The sequence below is a fragment of the Micropterus dolomieu genome, linkage group LG01 (genome assembly GCF_021292245.1).
Source record: "Micropterus dolomieu isolate WLL.071019.BEF.003 ecotype Adirondacks linkage group LG01, ASM2129224v1, whole genome shotgun sequence".
Lineage (NCBI taxonomy): Eukaryota > Metazoa > Chordata > Actinopteri > Centrarchiformes > Centrarchidae > Micropterus > Micropterus dolomieu.
Window position 1 is genome coordinate 28,306,832 of NC_060150.1, and position 23,388 is coordinate 28,330,219.

At 41.0% G+C, this 23,388-nt stretch overlaps 1 protein-coding gene across 1 annotated transcript in view; it reads right to left on the minus strand.

The window, feature by feature from the left end:
* Nucleotides 1-797: 797 nt before the first annotated feature.
* The window catches only part of ahrra (aryl-hydrocarbon receptor repressor a), a 54,922-nt gene continuing 32,331 nt past the window's right edge, over nt 798-23,388 (minus strand). Inside the window, exons 5-10 of the mRNA XM_046064803.1 lie at nt 17,354-17,472; nt 11,686-11,775; nt 7,484-7,628; nt 6,845-6,978; nt 5,761-5,969; nt 798-4,195 (exon numbers count right to left, since the gene is read on the minus strand). Coding sequence (XP_045920759.1) covers nt 3,055-4,195; nt 5,761-5,969; nt 6,845-6,978; nt 7,484-7,628; nt 11,686-11,775; nt 17,354-17,472 — 1,838 coding nt within the window. The 3' untranslated portion in view covers nt 798-3,054. The remainder of the gene's footprint in view (nt 4,196-5,760; nt 5,970-6,844; nt 6,979-7,483; nt 7,629-11,685; nt 11,776-17,353; nt 17,473-23,388) is intronic.

Consider the following 23,388-nt stretch of genomic DNA (forward strand, 5'->3'; position numbering starts at 1 on the left):
AGCTTTTAGGTTACATCTCTTAATCTTCCTGTCCCCTGCCTCTCTTCATGCCATCTACCCCTCTGTGGATGCCAACATTCCCCTGGCTTTAGAACATGTCCCAGACAGCAGTAAGAGACTAGTGTTAAGTTTCCCAGATCGTGTGAAGGAGCTGTCATGCCAGCTTTACAGCACATTAATCATACAAGCAATGTGGCTAGAGATACTCTGTATTCTGTTCTGCTGAGTATTTATTATTAATAGAGACACAAATCTGAAGGATGCAGACCACATTTGATATACGTGAAAAATTCAGAAGCTACTAAAGAGACAAGGGCGTTAACTGAACAACAGAATGTGGCCATTTTTCATTCTGGAAAAGTTATGAGAGCAAGAAACCATTATATTAATAGAGTGACCATGTTGTACATAATTTCCCATAAATTTGAACTCTATGATATTCTGGTGTATCAAATATATATTTTTATACTATGACAAAGTCCATTGAACATTGTACCAAGCTTCTGAAAACTGCAACATCTGGTTTAGTCAAGTGGATCCTGCTGTGTTTCTTTCATAAAGCCACAAACTACATGTTGCTGTGTGCTTTCACTCATTTATTGCTGTGTAATATTCATATTCTAAGTAACTAATTGTCTGTAATCTGATTGCTCTGGATATGTTTTTTGTGATTGTCCAGAATGTCATCACATGTGACATGTTCATGTTACTCGCCCACCAAGCTGGCAGTTTAGTATAGTATTTGTTTATTATGTGCCTAATGGCAAAAGAACAGCACTTCACCCAGATCTTCCATATAAAGAAAAGTATTTTAATAGATAAGTCCCATTTGCAAAAACACGTAGAAACAATGGAAGACACTGCATATATACACTGTGTTCGCTACCTTGCAGCTACCTCCTCCGTGAGACAAAAAAAAGCCATGTTTATTTACCTTAGTGAAACAGAAAAGCCTTCAAAATTGTAGTTTTTAAATTATGTACTTTTGCCTTTCAATAAATACGAATCATCAAACATTTATTGAAATGAACACACACAAAGAGAAAAAGACAAATTCAAAACAGTGACACCATGTACAGTTGTGCATGTCGACTCAAAAACTTGTCTGGCTAGTCTGAACTTAGAATTGCAATTTAGAAACTACCACAGCAGCTTCACAGAACTGAGACTCTGACATTGAATCAATTTGGTGCTTTTAATAACATTGTGCAAAAATACTGATTGTGAAGACATTGTCTGATGTTTTTGGACTGAAAAGACGACATTAAAAGTGTATATTCATTTCAAAGGAAATGTGTGGTATCTGCAGTGAGATAGGCTGCATTGTGTTGAAAAGCATTTCAATGTAATCCACACTATACAACATTAACGTTGACATAAAATGACATAATATTTGTACTTTCAACAGGAGTTATGATTTAGGATTATGAAATTATTCTGCTCATTGAAATTAGAATTAACATCGAACCATTTAACAACACTGCCTACTTTTCCTTCAGTTCAAACTAACACTTCAACTTTGTCCAGAAAAAACCTTTAACTAATAATTAATATAGTCATTTTTTAGTTCGTCTTATGTCCTGCAAATTTAAGGGCAATTCTGGTGTGATCTGAGTTGAGATGATGATGATGATGATGATGATGATGAGTTGATGCAAATATAATGCTGTAGAATCGTAATTGTGATTTATAGTTAAATCAGTTTTGCCATCAACATCCTTATGCTTTTTATTATGCTCACTGAATTTCACTTTTCCTTTTATCCCTTCCACAAGGAGTTTAAAGCCAACGAGCAGGGACAGAGTGGCCCCCTGCAGATCATGTTAGGATTCAGTACCTTGCTAAAAAAATGCTTCAGGCAGGACACATGCTTGAACCAATGGTTTGTGGTTAAGGGTTTGTTACCCCTTCTTATATAATGCCTTTATGTGTGTAAGCGGGCAATGTAGTGAATATGGGCTGCTTAAAGCTTTGGCCATACTAATAGTTTTCACATGTTTTGGTCCATTAACTTGAAATTGCATAAACTTTACATTACTGTCAAGTTTTTCAATGGATTCTGCATTTGCAAGGAGATACAATTTTTTTTTTTTAATAAAAAAAGGCCTGTAATGGTGAATTCAAGGATGCTCTGACAAAAGCATTGCATTGTAAGCTATGGTCTTGAAAAATCTAATTCAAAATACAAAGATTGAGTAAACAGGGATGTTGTGAAAAAGAATTTGGTTTTCATGCATTAAAAACTGCTTTTCCACAGCTGCTCAGTATTAGATATCAGAGTCCTTTACTGTAGGAATGATGGTTGCAAACATGTTATGTTGCGACAATTATATAACGTTGACCAAGTAATTATTTTTTATGGCAATTGATTAAGTTTTGAAGTCTATGTAAAATGCATAGAAACCAGTAGTTTCCATCAGACATCACTGGAGGCAGTAATGAAAAAGGTAGGTGATGTATAGGTAAAGCTTTTAAACATGGGAAACCACCATCAAGGCAGATCATCCTTTAAGTTGATATCAATGACTGCTAAGTGTGCTCTCATAATCACCCATCTCCCTTGATAAGCCCAGCAGTTAAGTGTGAGTCATCTCCTGTGTACAACATTTTTTAAAAAAGTATTTTTTACAGCAAAATCTTTGCCACAAAAGCCACGTGTTCACAACACATAAAACAAAATGAAATTGTGTTTCTAGACGTAATTTGTCTCATTGTCACTAAATCCAAAAGTGCTTGGAACCAACTACAAAATGTATTCCTTAAAAACTAAATCATCTATCCATAAATTGGATTAAAAGTATTTTTTTTGATTGTCACAACACTAACACTAGAACCTGAGCCTTGTTTGTGACCTCTTCATCAAATAGAAGAAGTAATATAAATGTTGACATCCTGGGAATCCTTGTATTCAAAGACTGTCCTTTTGTAATGCTGGTGCATGTGGCGCAATAGAAAGTACTTTAATGCACACTGATTGCTTGCTTGTGTGGAGGGTGGGGAGTGGGGCGGAGGGTTGGGGACAGGTAAAATCTGATGTGTTCGCACCAATCACTCTTACGGCATATAAATGTAGGGACTGGACTTGTGGTGCCCTGTGCTCATCACACATGGCATAACGTTCCTAGGACCAACCATCATGGACTGGCTTATGTCGTGACCGCTCTCGGGCCACGGTGGGGAGTCTATGGGCTCTCGCTTGATCGAGTGGATCAGGCCATGACCTTTGAACTCATAGGTGCCATGCTTGTTGTAGTCCTGGTGCATGTAGGCTTTGTGAGGGTCGTAGACATGCGAGTCCATGAGGTTGACAGATTGGTTGCTGCATAGAGAGTCTGAGTGAGAGAGTCTCTGAGGACTAAACTGGGTGTTGTCATTGTTATTGCCCATGGCTTTGTCACATTTTAACAGACGTCCGGGTGTGTTGCCGCTGTTGTTGACTGCATAGTTCTGATAGTTGCTGTTGTTGTACGGTGGGCTGATTCCTGCTTTCCCTCGCTGACAGGGCGAGTACTCTGGATCATAATAATCTGCCTCTGATTTGAGATGGAGGCCTGAGCTCTGGTCGTATACCCCATTACCATAGCGACGGTCAATGGCCTCTGGGTCGCGGCAAGCCCAGGGTCGCCCGTAGGCATCGCAGCCATTCTCAGAGTCTGAGTCGTGCTCCACCTTGATGGGAGCCATGTCGGGCATCAGATGGCCATCGTAGCATTCTCCGTAGCCGTTCTCGCTCTTCACCAGGTCCACGCAGTAGGCATCTGGGTCTGTGGGAATCTGGACGCTCCCGTAGAGCTTAGAGACAAACACCTCACCACCTCTGCTGCTGTGGCAGCTGGGGGAGAGGCGGTATGGCTTCCCGTACTGGCCAGCTTTATTCAAGCGGTTAGAAGGTATGTAGCCGACACCCTGGCCTGCTCTGAGGGGACCTGAATTTGGCCGCAGAGGCCAGGCGCCGCCCAGGCCTGGGCTGATGCCTTTATGGGGAGCCATGGAAGACTTGCAGTAGTTGAGGGGCTCCTCCTGGTTGTAGTAACCATCAGGGCGGTATTTAAGATTGTCTTTGGAGAGTGGGGTCCAGGGAGTGTGGTGACCTCGCTGGGTAGGGCCAGGAGTAGGACAGGAGAGGAGGAGAGGGTCTACAATGTCACCCATTCCTCCACTGAAGGAGTGCCTCCGGAGGTGTTCCCCTCGCTCACTGTGAGGGAGAGGTGGAAAATGGGTTGGGGAGGAGAGAGGGATCAAAAAAGGAGAATGAGATCATTAGTCACAAAAAGACAGCTCAATCAGTGCAGATTATACAAAGTTTCTGTAGTCCTTGAGAACATTCAACAAGAGGTGGTCTCTTAAAATATCTCTGGTCCACTCAGATATCCATATGGGAATGTCCACAAACTGCATGTTTTTTCTATTGATTGATAATTGACTCAGAACACAAACATCTATGTTTGGTTCACTTAAGTTCATGAGAGAATCATTCCAGAAGTGACTCATTTTTTCCAGGATTCATCTCATCTGAAAATTGAGAACAGAGTCAACATCCAGGACCCAAAGATCAATGACAGCCAGACGGCCAGCACAAGTTTAATGCAGAATATTTCCTCTTAAACCTTCTCTTAAAACACTCCAGTCTAGAGGCAATTGTGCTTCAGCCTTTGGCCTTGTTGAGTATGTAACAATCATTTTGATTATCTGATCTCCTCATTTAGGATGATTAATTTACCACTGAATCTGTTGCACTGTGAACGTCTTTTATGATCCAAAGTTTTATGCAGCATATGTAGGTGGAGAAATTAAGCAATATCTCTTGGTGGATTTGAAAGCACAGGGGAGGTATTTTATGCCTATTCAACAACATTACATATGTAAATATACACATTATCATACACAAGTATTGCCCATTGCATTATATGTAAATATCCACTTGATATTAGCTGACCTGTGGTACTTGTTTAAATCAGGTGCCATCTATACTGTACATGGCAGTCTTCTCAGCCTCCCAAACATGTTAATGATGCATGAAGCACAGGGGGCCCTATCCAAGCTGAGACATGTATTTGCTCCTAATTGGCCACAGGTAAGGCGTCCAGCACTTGTTGGTGTCAAGCCTGCTGGGTGAAGAAAGGGCATATGTTTGTGTTGGTAACTGGGTGTCAGGGTAATTGCTTTTGTGTTCATAAAACTGTCGCTGCGTAATAAGCCAGTATATCTCCAAATAAACTCAAAAATGAATAAATAACACACAGGGTCTGATTCCCACGTAATTTTTCATCACTCTTACACTGTTTTGAGTGTGTTTTTATGTACCCTTGCCTCATGGATCTTAGTCAAGCCAGTCACTAAGTATGTTTTTACATGTAAACTGCACTATTCCAAAGTAAACATGTCACCCCTTATGAATTATGAGACCATCTCTGGGTTGACTGCTGACAATGTGCACCATAACTCCAAGCTTCAATAAAACATAACTGATGATGTAGCGGCTGTGGCCTTTGAAAGTTTCAAATGTTCTCCCCCATCAGGCAAATCAGTGTAGAGGCCATAACAAGGTGCCAAAATGCATCAAACCTCAAGTTTGGACCAATGGTGTCTGAGACAACAAGTTTGTGTTGAAAAGCTTGACCTTTAATTATAGTATAGCACCCCAATTAAAACAATCAGGGGATTTAAACTAGGACACAGTGTGAATATACATCATCCCTCCAACTTAAGTTAAAGTAATGCAAGGATATTGCTCATGTTTGAGGTTTCATTCCCTCTTACCCATGCTCCAGTGCAGAGATAATCCCTCCTCCTCCTCCCTTGTTCTTTCCCCGCATTAACATGTTCTTCATTTTCATCTCAGTGATGGAGGGCAGTAGGAGGGGTACACCTATGCAGAATAGAGCCAGCTGGGGAGGCATCAGAGCCCCGGAGGCTGACTTCTTTTTCTGACCGTGGAGGAACTTCAGCCGACCCTGGAACTGTATAGTCTGGGAGAAAAGAGAGTTAGAATTTACTAAGTGGAGGTAGTTTACCAGTTTCAACATCTTAGTTTTGCCTGTTAGCTAACGCTACATTAGCTAATTTGCACTAAACACAAAGTAGAGTTGAGATTGATGGGAATTTTATAAGTTGTTGAGATATTCCAGTGTGGACCAAAGTGGTAGACCAATAAACCAACATTGCCATCCATGAAGCCACGCCGCCACTGTGGCTAGCATGCTCAATAAAGCTAATTTAATTGTATTCTTTCAACAGGGACGGAAGATTCTTTGGCCGTATTATTTGCTAACAGAATGAGTATTGTGCATTGCATTACACATTTTGTGTCCCTACTGTAATTATGTTGACTGATGAGGAAAGCATCTCACCAATATTTGCTCACTACTTGGCTAGAAGTGCTTCCAGTATATGTCAGAAAATTGCCATCTAGAATTTCTATAGTGCAGCCAACGTTAGTGCAACCAGAGCAGACTTGGAGACAGTGAACTCTTCTGACCCTGATGAAATGGTCCAAAACCATATTCTTGTTGCTCTGTCATCAGGGCCTCTAGGCTTTTCCACTGCTGTTCTCCAAACCACTCTAGTCACAGCCATGAGGGATGAACTAGGCTTCTATTCTGCTGCTGTGTCAAGGCACCCAATTACCACATAACGCCTTGCATTACAGCTATAAATACCTGTACACACAACAATTCAAAATCAAGTTTTATTGTACCAAAGGGGTTGTAATCCTCCAGAAAGTGGGCCACACACTCCATGCTTCATTTCTATTGCAATATTCTGCATTTTTCTGTTTTGTTTTGTGTAAACTTTAATACAAGAACTGTTCACTTAAGCTGGCAGTTTGGTTCAGACCACTCACCAAGAATCCAGAGGTGCTGTCCAAAAGGCATCGGACTCTGGCAATGAAACATCTGTTGAGAAAGCAGGAGAGCTCAGGAGGAATTCCCCCTGACTCCGGAGAATGGAACAGGCTGCTCACTACTAAGTCCTCACCTGAGATGTAATAGAGAAAGATGGAGGAAAGGAAAATAATTTAGTATTAACAGCAATTTTTGTGGCAAACCTACAATGTGCTTCATTGTCAGGAAAAGGGGAAAAACAAAGATCATCTATTTATTATGAAACGTATATAAGTTTTCAAAAGGTAATATTAGTTGGTCATTGGTTGGCAAATTATGATATACTGATAGACTTTGTCTTTTTAGAGATGGATGTAGCTTTTATGAAATTATATGATAAAAATAGATGTTTAAAGTTGATCTGCCATAATATAATGTGATTTTGCTGGTCTGACTTAAGTGGGAAGAAATTTATGTGCATCTCTCTACTGATGACATAATGTATATCTGCCTAAAAGTAACCAGCAGAACTTCAAAATCGGATCGTGATCTAAATATTTAACAAAGACAATCCACGATCACCACCATATACCTGTTAACTTTTAACCAAGCAGTCTGCTCAATAACACTGGTGCCTCTGTTCCCAGTAAGCTACCCACCACTCCCTGCAGCTGCCGGGTTATCCTGATGAGCCGACGTCCCCTGGTGCTGCGGAGGACACATGGCCCAGTGGAGCTGCTGCCTGAACTCCTGACGGTCGTCTATGTGAATATAGTCAAACACATTCTGGTGCATCACGTCAGTCTGTGGGGGAAAGTTAGTGGGTTAGTGGTAAGTTTGTTGAGGAAATTTGTTGAAAAAAACATTTTATTAAAACATGTATGTATAGAGACATTTCTAGTTTTATGTTAGCTTTTTTTTATCACGTCATCTCCTGAAAGTCTTCAGAGACATGACATTGCGTGTTCATAGCACTGTCCGCAGACCACTGTGTTTTCCTGCTATCAGTGTAGCTGGTACTGTAGCTGCAGTTTGCTGCCTCAGATACATTCAGTCTGCCTCAGGTTTCCGTGCATGGCTATATACCTCATAACCATGCCAACTGCCCCCATCTCACACACAAGGACTATACTGTACACACAAAGTCAATGGAAGTCACAGAAACATGCATGCACACTTGTATATATAGATGTCTGCACATACACACAAGCAGGAGCATTTCCCCAGTACAGTAACAGTCTAAGGGTAGCTGGAGGGCCAGTGAGGGCAGCTGGGTTTGTCAAACATCGCGTGACACCGGCTCCTGAACAGCAGTCCAGCCCAGCTTACCCTCCGCATCCATACACATCTACACACACACACACACATACATAGAGTGAGTCGGGTTTCAGCCCACTCTCGTCATGGCCTCTCTTTCTTTTCCAGCAATAGATTTGCTTTCTGTCATTCCATGACAGATTCCTCACTAAAATGTTCAACCTTCTCCTCTTCCCTCTCTCCCTCCTCCCTGCACTCTCTCCGTAATTTCCACACTGGTGGCACGCGATGGTTTTTGATCGCCTGCCTCTAAAAACACAATCTGTTCCCACCGTCTTCGGCGGGCGCTTCGTCCTGTGGTTTGGTTCCCTACCGGCAGTCAGGCAGACATACGGATCGAGTGACTATTGTTTATGTTTCTCGTAAAAAACACAGAGAGGAAAAGAAGAGGGGAAAAAAAGGAGAATAAGTGATATTTTTGCTGACCTTCAAAGGCTAACTGCCCCAGTAACAAATGGGATCAAAGGCCAATGGAGGTTTTCTGCTCTTCTCCAGGGCTTTCTTGTGGTGCTACTTAGTGAAGTGTTCTCTTTTCTTTTTTTCCCTGTGGTATATTAAGTATAAGTGTCCTTCTGACTACAATTGTGGGCTCAAATTATGTGACATGTTGTCAAGGCCTTAAAGGCAAACTATGAGACTTAAAAACAACCAATAGCTCCTTTGCGAGAATTGAACATGTGGGGAAAGGCTAAAAGAATGTTTTGATGACAGTCTCTGAAATATAACATGATGATCTGTATGTACTTAAAGGATTTTTAATATGTTTATGCACTGCAAGGACAGACTTTTTATTGTCAACAACAAATTTATTCTTAGGTTTTCTTGTATACAGTAGAATGATGTATTAAAAATCACCTGAATTTTGGTTCTTAGTTTTCAGTATTGACTTGTACAGAGAGCTACACTATTTGAACTGGAAGTTGATCTTGTGTATAGATAAACATTGATTTTCTACTGCCTCTGGTGATCATACACCACCACATCACACAAAATGCTTTGGCTGCTTTACATGCTGGGTTGCTTTGGCTCCCAGCCAAGTTTGCTGCCTGTCAATGCCATGTCTCTTTCTCCTGAGTTAGCAAAGTATGTTTTTGCATTTGTCAAATTTAAAATATTGATATGGAATCAGTGGCGTCATGAACATGTCTTATGTGTGACATACTGCTACAGCTTTACCGTACACAGAGGACCTGTTGTGGTTTAATGGCATCTGTTGGTGAATTTTGTCAGGTGCATTTTTTTGCTTTCCATCCAACATTACATCAGACAGCATGAAATATAGCAACCACTCCTGATCCTAAGACTTCACTTGTTCCACATTTGCATGCAAACATAAACCATATCTGGTCTTTTTAACCACGTAGCTCTAGGGATGGCACTGTTGGTCTGTTTGTTGGTCCACCGCTTTGGTCTGGACTGAAATATCTCAGCAACTACCAGATGGTTTGCCATGACATTTTGTATGGACATTCATGGTATCATTTAAGTATATTCAAAGGTGTTCTGTCTTTGTTTACATCTAACATTACATAACATCAGACAGCATGTGTCAAACATAAGTTGACACAGAAAAACTAATTAGCTTAATACTAAATGTGTCAACATTTTGCAACATACAAGACATCCCACATTAAAACCTGTTGACAGACCCACCAACACACACATGGATACACCCATTTTATGCACCATTCAGTTTTCATTTCCTTTGTCTGTCACTCCCATGCCACCGTGCACACACACACCCATGTGCACACAGGCACACACTCTGACTGGATCGTTCAGACCGCTTTGGTTTTGATGTCGATTTCATGCCGCTACGTTACTGCCCTCGTCTGCTTGTAAGCCAAGTGGGAGCGCTGTTGCAGAAGAATTTCTACCCCAAAGTGTACGTGTGCTGTGTGCTGTGTGTGTGTGTGTGTGTGTGTGTGTGTGTGTGTGTGTGTGCACGTTGGTAAGCAGACATGAGGGCAAAGGAGGGATTTTAACAGTGAAAAGCACTTTATTCATGGTTTTGAAGGAGCGAGATGATTTCAGCATCGCAGGACAGGCGAGCCAGTGTTGATATCATCCATAAGTAATGACTGGCTGCGTATGGCCGCTGGAGAGGAAGAAAGCTAAACCGTCGGTGACTTATCAGTGCCTGCACACACACACACATGCAGACAGACACACACACTCACAGACACACACAGAGTGTATGCCAGGGTGAAACAAAGGTCTTCACCTACATGTGGCCTCTTAGCTGTGACTTAGTGGGTTCACTCTGCCCCCTAGATAGAGTTATCAGGCAGCAGAGAGGCAGACTGTGAGAGAGACTTTTACTCTGGCTTATTATCCTGATGAAAAGGAAAGTAGAAAGAGAGGAATGGACGAGAACAGAAAGGATTGGCTGAGGGGGGAAAAAAAGTGAACTTGCTGAATAATGCCATTTACTGACATTTGTTGAGGGAAAACCTTGTGAGTGACTATGCGAGAGGCTACCAGGGAGGATTTATTAGCCCTCAATTGTTGCTCCAGTATTTTTAAAATTATAAAATATATTTTATATTTGATCCAAACTATTAAAGGAATAGACATTTCCTATATAATTAAAAGCTTTAGATAGATGAGAAGATCGATATCACTTTCATGTATATATGAAGCTGGAGCTAGCAGCTGGTTAGCTTAGTTTAGCCTAAAGACTGGAAGATAGGGGTGTGACGAAACGAGATGATACACGATATTGGGTTCACGAGAATGAGATAAGACGATCCTTTTACAGTCTTTTATTCGACTGAAAGTTACAAAATGCAAAACAATGCAGGTGCATTTTGAAATGTTACTTACATATTGTTTGTGTCTTGTCTTTCACTCAGTTGCCGTTTATTGTTTCCACTGGGTACTCAAAATGCTGCCACACAAACAGTTTTTTAAAGCATGTTCAATGCTAGTTTCACCCTCTCACTCTGTCATGCTGATATCACGAGGCAGGTTTTCACCTCGATGAGAGATATCATCATGTTTAATATCATGAGATCTTGTGGCACAAGAACCCCTACTGGAAGATAAAGACAACCACCTACAAGTCTCTCTAAAGCTCACAAATTAACCCGATATGTCTCATTTATTTCATATGTACAAAAACCAAAGTTTAAAAACAACAAGTTATGTTATCTACAAAGCAGACTTTCTCTTTTGGCCAGGACCAGAAATTACTCAACCTTAATATTGTTGCATTTTTTTCATATTGGTTGTGTTTGCTGTCAGGTGCCTAAATTCCTGAAATAGTTTTATGGATTCAGGTTACCGTAGCCTCAGGCAGGAGGACGACTGACAATTTGTCAAAAACATGATAAGTTGGGCTGGTAATGTGACCAGCTGAGTGGAGGGAGGAAATGACAAACCCCTCCTTTTTTAGAGAAATGTTGCACATTGGGGCTTGAAAGATGACATTGTTAACTAGTTTGTCCATTGATGTGTTCATCATTCAGTATTATACCTTCATTATACAGCTTGTTACTCACAACATTGGACATCAAAAATATAATTGAGATGTTCAACTTACCTGATGAAATCCCAGATAGTCCACAATAGTTGAGGAGGCATAAAAGACCATCCCATCACTGCTCACCACCAAGGCAAAGCCTGTCAAAGACTACAAACACACACAGAAAAAAGATCATGTAGCAAATACATAATTGACAAACACAAACAACTGCATTTAACCAGCACCACGTTTGCAAAGCTATCTTTAGATGGCATGATTGCACCCAGCAGAAACACAGTGCAAAAGAGTCAAATGGTTTTATTTGCGACCCAACTGTGCTGTGTTACAGTCATCACTGTGCAATTATTTTTTTTAGGCTTGAGACAAAACACAGCCAGAATTTGACTCCAGCCAGACTTTTTATAGCGCAATGTTCAATTTATATCATTCTTTCCATAATTCTCAGAACAGCAAATAACAGTAAAAATGGAACAAAAGGTAGAATAATACAATACTGGAGAAGGAATGAAAGACAGATGGACATGGAAATGAGTCGGCCAAACAAAACTTGCTGATTTGTAACGCAAAATATTGCTTTTGAAAGACTTTTTGACTTTGGGGTGGAATTTAGATTCATGGTATTTTGAAAGCAATTCACTTGAGGATGACATGCACACCAATTTGTTCGCCTTTAAACTTACATATTTCACAAGTTAGAAACTTTGATAATTAAGTCTCTTTGACTGGTAACATGCTTTGATTTGCGATACTAAACACACTTATTAAAAGCAGACAAACTTTAGACACAAACAATCTCGTTCCCACTTTCCCTCTTTACACACACCCGTGCACACGATGGGGGGATAATGTGTTTTGCCAGCACAGCTTACAAAGACAAGTGTTGATTAAAAAGAAAATTTAAATAAATATGTAACTGGCTTCAGTCAAATGAGGCGGGATGGACAGATAGAGATGGAAGCAAGAGTATGAGAGAAAAATGAAAACACAGGAAAGGGACGTAGAAGGTAGTGTTGGGGGGGGGGGGGGGGGGGGGGGGGTGTCCTTCGTGTGTGTGTGTGTGTGTGTGTGTGTGTCCGCATGTGTGCGCACAGCTGTGATAGCGTGACAACTGCAAGGCTACTTGACTTGCGTGACTGCTGCTGCCAGAGTCTGTCACCTCTATTTTTCTGCGAGATTATGCAGGTCCTCCCTGGTGTGTGTGTGTGTGTGTGTGTGTGTGTGTGTGTGTGTGTGTGTGTATTTTATGTGGTATATAGCCATGCGGCCTCTAAATTCACAATCACACTCACTTTCCCTCTATGTCTCCCTCTTTAACTTTCTCCTAACAGTGATCTGATTGCCTTAGCGAGCAGTGTAATGCTCTGTCACTGCACATGCTCCACCTTAACCACATAATGCCCTCTGATACCTGGGTGAATAATGCCCTTTGTCCTAACTTTGAGGGTATTTGAGTCACACTGTGACAAAGCAACACTGTGTCAGAAACATATCCTGACTATGACATGACATGTGAAAAACATATATGATGGGCAGGGAAGCAGGGATGGGAAGATGACTCAGGTGCTTGGCGGTGTAGATGCAGATGATGTTTGACAATTTTAACTGGCACATGCTCATGACATCCAGGGGGAGGGTGATCCCCCTGCAGACTCACAGACACACAGCGTTCTCCAGCAGGCACTCACATCCCAATAATAGACGCAATACACATCTACGAAGGCATATCTGCATCACTTTTCATCTTTCATTTGAAGCAAGATAGCAAGATCAAAGATCCGTGTGTAATGTTATGTACAGCAAAAGGCATACAGCACCGTTTGGACTGCTCTGAAGCTTAGATAGGGTAATGTGGGATCAGTATAGCTTTGTATAGTTTCCAATACACTTAATGTATTGGTTGCATGGGAGTGTGTGAACATCTGGTAACAACATGTCAGGGCCAAATCTAATATATTTATGAAAACAGTGAATTTTGTTCAAATCCAACATGTCAGTGCTGAAAATATGAAAATGTCTGGTTTTTAGACCAAGAATTTGGAATACTGAAATCATGTGTCTGGGAGACAAAAGGTATAGCTTTTTGCGGATAAGGTCCATAGCTGGGATTGCTTGTTTAGTTAAGACATCTTATCTAATTCATAAATATAAAGTAGTGTACTAAAAGTATACTTCCAGTTACAGAGCTCATCTGTAAAGCTTCTTGCATATAGAACTCTCATAAATGACCCAGTGATCTAGGATTTCGAGAACCTGTCCAAACAATTGACATGAAAACAGCCTGACTATACTTGAATGTGATGTTGGCTTAAGGAGGTCCTGCAAGGCCATAAAACGGCCAACATTTACACGCTGACTTCATTTAGGTTTATTTACCCTGTTCACCTATTCTATTCCTCTACCAAATCATTGAAATACTACATTAAATTTTAAACCCATTAAATATTTTTATTCTTCTGGAACAAATAGGACTTGGACTTTTGACCTGAATGAGCCCGACTAAAACAGTATATTTTGTAGGTTGATTGCTGTAATTGGCTCTCCAAAATGGAATGCTTGGCAAACATATTAGATTAATACAGTGTTCTTAATAACGTTTATTTTTCACATGTCCAAAACCATTATGTGAACACCCATGATTTATGTTGGAATACGACAGACCATTTGGTGGTGGTGCATAGATAAGATGCTTGCCTTTGGCGTGGGAGACCGGGATTTGATTCCTACTGTGAGACATCCACCATTGTGTCCCTGAGCAAGACACTTAACCCCTCGCTGCTCCAGAGGCGTGCGACCTCTGACATGTATAACAATTTTAAGTCGCTTTGGCTAAAAGCGTCAGCTAAATGAATAAATGTAATTTACAATTTATTTCACAGATACAGAGCTCGAAAGAAAAATTAGTAAAATGCCTATACAACTATAGTGATTATTATCCTATTTTATTTATAAAAACCAAAAAACTAAGTAAGAACCAAGAGAGAGAGCTTTATATGTCTGTTATAAAGTAGGAAAATAGTAATAGATAGAAAGAGAGAATACGTATTGATATTGGCTGCACTGTGCACCATGCTGTTTTCTGTTTGTTTTCTCATTCATATTTCCCTGAGTTCCTTGCATACTAAAGCCTTTACGTAATGGAAACAAGCACCTGCTGCTGGCCTGCTCTGCTACATATCTGCAACTAAGACACCCCCGGCTCCCATAACCGCCCCTGGGAGACTAAAAGCTTTGACTTACAAATCTTAAGAGGCGCTTTGCACGCAGTGCCCAAAATAAAATATTGGTTCACTGGATTTGGAAGCAAGGGAGGGCAGGGGAAGAGGTAGGAGGTGGTGGTGATGGTGGTAGTGGGGCAGCCTTCTCTCATTCTTTCGACAGGGTTTCTTTGGTTTTCCTTCTGTCTAGCTGTCAGAATGAAAGCAGCGATGATGAGGTCATGACAAACATGGAGACCTTCTGCCACTGGGAACATACCCACATCCTACACACACAACCTGAGTTTAGAATAATATGGGATTCTGATGTAATTTTGGCTATCAGCCAAAGAGTGTAGCCACAGTCACACATAAGAAACAGTACAGTACAGAATCAGAAGTTTAGTTTTTAGCCACGCTAGCTGTGGATGGCAGTATAGTGTACTTTGTGTAAAGTAGGAAATGTTACCAACTAAACTAAGTTGGTGAACATCAAGAGAGTAAATTAATGTATTTCTGGTGAAAATGATATTGTTTAAGAGGTTCACTAAATCCAGTGTAACATTTGCTGTTTTTATTTGATTTAAACAAAATTTGAATTTGAAAAGTGAATAGGAGATTACATGTTAAAAATGGCTTACTTGCACTTCATTCATAACATTCTGTAAAGACAAGCTTCATCCTCGCTGAAGTGTGTAGAGGAAACAGTAAAAGCTTTCCAGCTCCAGCACCGCTGTTCTCAAGCTGAACCTAACCTCTGACCTGAAAATTTAGAATTTTGAACATGGGAAACCCTAACTCTGACCACAGTCTCAAAGAGCCACTAGTGTGGCTGTGGACTCCTAGTCTTGTTATTTAGATGTTCCATATCTTATATCCATAATACAAAATTGCAAATACAATATAGACAATAAAATAACCAATATATTTTATATTTATATACATTACTGTGTATTTTGTGAGTATGAATCTCCAAAAATAAATAAATAAATAAAAAACACTTGTACACGCACGCACACATACAAAGACATGCAATCCCAACAAACACACACAAATAAACACAAGCACACACATTTATTCCTCTATCCCCATGGGGACATGTCATTGACATAATGTATTCCCTAGCCCCTTACCCTAACCTTAACCATCACAACTACATGCCTAACCTTAACCCTACCCCTAACCTTTACTTAATTCTAACCCTAATCCTAAAACCAAGTCTTAACCATCAAAAAGCCTTTTAAACTTGTGGGGTCCAACACCCATATGTATAGTAGAATCACAGTTTTTGGACCCCACAAATATAATAAAAGTATAATAAAACAAACCCATGCACTCACACACACACACACACACACAAATGTCTCTTCCCTCTCTTGGGATCCCATCACCATAACAACTAATGCACAGTTTGCTACGAGGCCCCAGCGCAGGTTGAGTCACGCAACGGTAGGCATCACATCACTACGGTCAATCTATCCTTTTGTGTACCACCCCGCTGAGACAACCTAACACGTTAACAGAAGCATCAGTGGATCAGCTCAGCACTGTGTGTGTGTATGCTCACACAGTTGTTGGCGATGATCAGTGTCATAATTTGTTGTTTGACAGATAGCCATTAGGATATTGAGCGTGTAGCAGTGATCTGATGCTCTCACAACTCCCATGTAGTGCAGCTGTACAGCATGCGATTATGACATCCTGTTTGCATTGATACCTTCAACAGAAACATTTGCCTTTGTAGGAATTTAACAGTCTTCACATGTTTCATTTAAAATATATAAAAATATGCATTGTTTGCATGTGTGTGTTATTGGTCATAGCCAAGTACAATTGGGTGTCCTGATATCAAGTCAAAATAATAGGACATTACTTGTCATACCCTGAATAAATGCACACTTAATCTGTGGTTAAAATCGTATTAAAGGTCTTAGGTCAACTGACAAAAAAACAAATATTCTCTTTGCTCTGATTACTGTCGACAGGTTTGATATGTTCTTCTCGATCTCTTCTGCTCACTTTACCACATGTATTTAGACAGAGATGCACTCACACACACACACACACACACACACACACACGTACACTTGACTGGCTGTTCAAGCCTCTAGCATGTGTGAGTCCCCACCTCCTTCATCAACTCTGACACCCCATCTCACCCTTTTGTCACGCAACACCACAGCTCTGCAAAGGAGGTCAGGGCAAAGGGCGAAGGGCACACACGCATAGACACACACACACACACACACACACACACAAAAAACCCTTAACCCCCCCCTCCCAAATCACACTCACTCCCTCAGACACAAATGGTCCCCTGACTGGCGTGTATGCAAGCTAGCAAGTAATTTATCAACGGGGACATGCAGGAGGCAAGACCGTGCAACCAAAAAGGCAACGATGTGATAATAGCATAGTAAAAACTGGCATTATTAAAGCTTTAGGACAGTATTTACATACACACAATACTTTCTGTCCAGTTTCCTACATGAACAGGGGTCGTAAACACACAGAAATATGTAGCTTCTTACTTCCAGGAGGAGGCTGCTTTCATTGACCGTGGTGCCCAGTGGAAGGCTCTCTTTCCTGGATTCAGGGTTAGAGGATGCTGTGCTGATGATGTGCTTCCTGGAGGCCTTTTCTTGGTTTGCTATAAAAATAGAAAAAGAAAAGGGTAAACATAAAAAGGGCCGTATTTATGTTAAAACAGTAATCTAATAGCAACCTGTGGGTTTAAGGATGTCAGAAATGATAACAAAGGTTGTTACAAGTGCAGGTGACAATGGAAAGAACATTTGAGAATAACAACAATGACTATTTTCCAAAGCATTCTTACCAACTCTCCCAACCTCTGTGATATGGCAGTGAGAGAGTTGGACCAACACTCAGACATATGGCGGACACATTAACTTTATCAGTCTCCTTTAGCGCTGCACTAACGCCAGGTATTAGTGTGTGTGGTGGGCCTGCCTTCCAAGACAAAACAGTGGAGGATTTCAGGACTTTACAGGATTCCTCTCACACGATATATCCACATGCACATGCAACGCTCATTCTACCACACAGAGTGAGGTAGAAGACAGCAGTCACTGCGTTTGGGACGGTCTGGTTGATTGTTGAGTTGCATAAACTGGTCGTTCAAAAATATAAAGAAAGACACATGTAGAGCAGCAAATATATTATGAATAACATGTTTTATTTATCTTTTTAAATCTTAAAAATAGTTTAAGAGGTTCACTGAATTAAGTGTAACATTTGCTGTTTTCATGTGAATAGGAGATTTTTTGTTAAAAATGGCTTAGGGTGTGCAATGTTCTTCATTCATAACATTCTGTGAAGACAAGCTTCATCCTCGCTGAAGTGTCCTTGAGGAAACAGTAAAAGCTTTCCAGTTGCAGCGCTGCTGTTCTCTAGCTGAGCCTGACCTCTGACCTCTTTGTGAAGGGAGCAGAATACAAAAGAAAATTTTGCCTATGGATCCATGGAAGTAGGATCCTCGGAAGAACACTTGATTTTGCTTTTCACGAATCTCCTGCTCCTTTGTGCTATCTGATTGTTAATAAAGTAGAAATACTCATCAAAGTGATAAAAAGTAATTAATTCACACTCCATCAACCACTATACACATACTATGTTCCATGCCAGAGTGTGTATACATTCAATTAGCCTATACGACTGTGGCGTGCAGAACTGTCACATGTGCATTTGTGACGTATGCGTTGCGTGTTCCAGGCATGTTTGCGTGTTTCTCGTATGGGTGTGCTGTCGGGGGGCATGTGGCTCACTCCAAGAGATCAGCCCTACGCTCCATCACTCATTGTACCAGGCCCAGATTAGTCACGCAACACACGCACACACACACACACACACACACACCATAGCCTCATTATGAAAATCTACTATGTAAGTAAGTATTTATGCATGTATGTATCTTCCGATGTCTCTTATAGTCCCCACCCCCTTGACTAACCCCATTACGGCTTCCATACCTCCCCTTTAAACCTTCTACCATCCCCTGTCCTCTGTCCACCCACCACCTCCCCACACCAACGCTTCTTATACCCTCCTTCTCCTCATCTCCCCTCCATTTCTTTATTTAACTCAGCTTAGCAGGCGATCGACAACCGATTTCGTGATGCTTAAAGAGTTTCCCTTCTCTTAATTTCCTTCTGAAGCACGCAAAGCTAATGTGTAATTTTTTTTTTATCCATACATTTTGTCTGGATTAATTTTTTTCGCATATAATCCTGTATTCCCCCTCATGCAAGGCCAGGTTTTTTCAAGCTATGGGTGAAAATAAAGGCTTTAATGTGTGTGTGTCTGCTGCTAAAAATCAGGTTAAACGCTGTTTACTGCATTGACGGGCAGCTTCTCGTGAACTCATAAATGCCAGTAATAATGTTAAGTATTTTGTCATCACCTCCGCTAGGTGCAAACACATGCAGACAAACAGACTCAGGCAACCGCACACATACACACAAAACCATTCTCTTCAATCACCGCAAAATCATCCAACCAGTGGAAACTAGTGCAGAGGGAAATGAATCTAATAAGCCTCTTTATTTTGCTCCTTCAACGCCTCATGTATTTTTGTTTTCTCTCTTACAGCAGCTTTTGGAGAGGATGCAGAGTCAGGAAAGACAAATATACGGGATGATTAATTATCGGCACCGGCACTTCCTCTGCCAACAATACAGGCTTTATTCATCATCGCCCATGTCTTCGGGTTTGCTTTTCTTTGCCTATATTTTCTCCCTCTCTGGTCTAAAAACGAAAACAGAGTAGGTAATGGCGAGGAGCTTATGTGCTCTGTGTGAGGACAGGTTGTTAAGTAAGAAAGTGACAGGTAGCGGGATGTAGATGCTGCCAAAGGGTGAGGCTGAAAGTGTCTAGTGCCGTTGGTTGGCCAGGTCTGTCTTTCCACTTCCACTGAGTACACAAAATATTGGGACCACCCGCCAAATCAGAGAATGAGCAACTACGGAGCCTAAAATGACATCACATGAGTTTGATTTATTGAAATAAAAAGATAATCTGATATTATGAAAGGGAATATGAAGGAAAGAAATAGGAGAGGTGAGAAAAGATCTATAAAGACTGGTTGTAAAATGCGATAAGATTTATGAGTGATTGCTTTGAGATTGCTGTGTGCCAAAATAATTATTTCTGGTGCTCCTGTTATAGTGAAAAAACAGCTAAATTTTCCCTGCTTCTACACAACTTTCACTGCTTGTTGTCAGAGACTGGGAATGAGCACATATGAAAAAAGGAGTGTATGTATGTGTGAGTTGAGGACACAGTTCCTATAAACCAGATATTCATTTCTGCAACCTCTAGGGGGTGAGTTTGGCCATGCAGCATTTGGGTGTGTACAGCACTGTCTGTGTGTGTGTGTTTGTCTGCTTTCAACACTCTTTCCACTAAAGCCACTTCCTCCCACACTACCAATAACAGCTGAAAAAGAGAAATATGAAGAGAAAACAGAGAAGAGAAAGAAGAAACCTCTCCTCTGAGAGTGGTGAAAAGCAGGGAGAGATGTCTCTGTGGGCCCATAGTGTCACTGACATGCTTTTATTCTGGAGATAATGGAGATAAAACACTAATAAAACAGAAATGTCTCACAAAATGATGAAAAATGCACAGATTAATATTTCAATACAATCCTGTACATTAGAGCATTAGATTCAACGATGGCATGGCATGACATTATGTTAAAGAGCGCTGTGTTGCATGTCTCAAAGCATTTTATAAATCGTGAGTACAAGAGTAGCATGGATTTTGAACTGAATGGTAGGTAATACTCCAGATCTATTCATTGGCTCATGCTTCTATCCAGAACAATATGCAGTGAGGAGCAGGTAAGTGTTCATACATGGCTGCTCATAGACACAACACCAGCTGCTGCACGGTTTTAACCTGGGACTTACCAACCTGCATGCATGCTACTCCAAAACAAGTCAAACAAGTGGTTATTGCTGCCAATTCTATAGTGTTTCTTGACATTTCATTACTTTATACTTTGCCTGTTTGCAATAATTTGTTTTCTATTTAAATTGATTTCTATTTCTATAAGATATACATAAGTAATTTCAATAAGTACAGGGGCCATTTTTCTGCTTCATGAAAACTTTTAATTTTAATACTTTTCGCTAATGAAACTTCCTTGGTTCCTTGGTAAGAAGTAATTATATCCAAAATTTTTTAATTACATTTTTTGTCAGAGGGTTGGTGTTTTGTAAATGTCTTAGATAACCGATGTGTTTTGTGACACCAAACACATCAATGTTATCTATCTGTGTTCAGGTTCTCTGTCTCCCTTATTTCAGTGGCATGGGTGCCATCTTTTGGCAGCTGATCCTGTGCTGTATGTTTGGCTTTAAAAGAAGAGCTGAGCATGCGCATGCTGTGCAGCACAGCAGTCCCTCCCTCCTACAAGGCTTGCGTGAGTAGAGAAAACTGTGTGTATGTGCATGTGTGTGTGTTGAGGTTGGGTTGGCTTACAGCCACTTCCTTTGCCTATTCCCGCCCCCTTCCCTCAGCACTCTTTTTCTCTGTCTCTCTCTCTCTCTCTCTCTCTCTCTCTCTCTCTCTCTCTCCCTGTCTCTCTCTCTCTCTCCGCAGGCACAGGAAATCCACAGCAGAGAAAGCAACACCAACACACAGAGAGAGAGAGAAAGAGAGAGAGAGGGAAGCTGGCTGATCAAGAGCTGGTTGTCACGCGAGCGAGCCGTCTGTCAATCTCCCCCCCTTTCCTCCTGACAGGGTGCTGGCGGCCGGCCAAGGCCTTGCGTGCAAGCCGGCGAGCCACATTAGCCCATAAAGAATTTCATAATAGCAACAGCTGTTAAATATTGATGACTGCTGGCAAGCGCTCAATGGTGCTCCGCAAAAAGGTTAAGCTTACACTGTAATGGAAGCTAATACTTCATTATGCCACAGATCAAATGTCGGGATCTCGCCCTGTCCAAATCCAACCCTTACCATTTCAACTTTTTCTTGTTTTTGTAATGTGGCAAAAAGAAAAAAAGATGCAGTGAAAGAAGTTTTTTTGGCATTTTCATAACTTTCTGAAGACAAACAGGAGCTTTTTCCACTTTAACTCTGTTCCACTTAGTAGCATGCATTCAACTACGATTCCATCTTTAGTCATTCTTGATACCAATATTCACATTGGATTGAGGTCTATAATCTTTCTGATATTGCTTTGGATCAGAATGTTTTGTGTCCATGTGACATATAAGATTACATTTGAAGGGATAGACTGCCAGGATTTAGAGCAATTCCCTTTGTCTGCTAACAGAACAACAGCTGCAAAAAGTACTTTTCTTGGAGGCAGGGCAGGAATCACAAATATTCATCTTTCAGAGGAGATTATAAGGTGAGTGAGTGATTTTTGTGGTGTGCATGTGGTGCTGCTGAGGGAAGTCTATCTCTGAAGAAGAAGGAAAAAAAATGTATTCCTGAATAGAACATAAACAAAGGATTTGGTTGTGCGCCTAGACACTGAAGTGAAGGGGAAGTGATATTATGACAAAGCAAATGGGATCACATAGATTGGAGATTGGGATGTAAACTCAATTGTTTCCACTTCTCTGTTTTGGTTGGCAAGGAGACACACTAGTCACCATGTTGAACAGGAGAAATACATCTTGACACATGAGCCCTTGGGCAAAACAGACTTGTATGGCGACTACTCTACAACGTGTATACTGCTACTGTATGTGGCTTGAGTACACGGTGCATCATAAAACTGGCGCCATGCACTCTACACACACACACACACACACTCACACACACAATGGAGGACTATAATAGCAATCATAATATGATTGCTTCTATAAATAGAGAACATGAATAATCTTGGCACACATGTTTTATGGAAGCATGATGTTTGTCTGCTGGGAAAACTGTTTTTCTGATGAACCCGTTGAATGAGCGACAACACATACCAGAGCTAACTAAATTCCTAAATCTGGCTTGTCAAGCCTTGGGAAAATTAACCACAACATAAGGCCAGTGTGGTGCAATGTTTATACAGACAATTAGAAAAACTAACAGAATGCAAATGGATAGAGGCCCAGGGAGAATGTGCTTCAGTGTGAAATAAAGTGCTCTCGACTCACACACACAGAGGCTGCATTCAGGCGTGTTGCGTGAGATGAGCCAGTTATGCAGGAAAGCTTTTTATTTGACTGTATCCAAATGAATGCAACAGTGTATTTTCTAATTGAAGACAACAAGATGATCCAGTTTTCCTGCCGTTGCCAGGGATCGGACATGTTCCACCGGCTAAACGTTGACCCTGGCCCTCAGTCTGCTCAACAAGGGCCAACTCAGGATACAAACTCCCTCATGAGTCACATACTGTATATCCCTGCAATGACTCTGCCTGGAAGCTGAATGACAACACACGTGTACACACCGAAGCCTGTGTGTGGAAGTCAAGGGGAAACTCCATTGTTAGGCCTGTTCTCCACTCTCCTTTGCTTCTATATTCATCTCAAACTTCCCCTGATAGGTGCATTCAAATAGTGACAAAATTAATTTCCTTATGGAGGACCTCAGT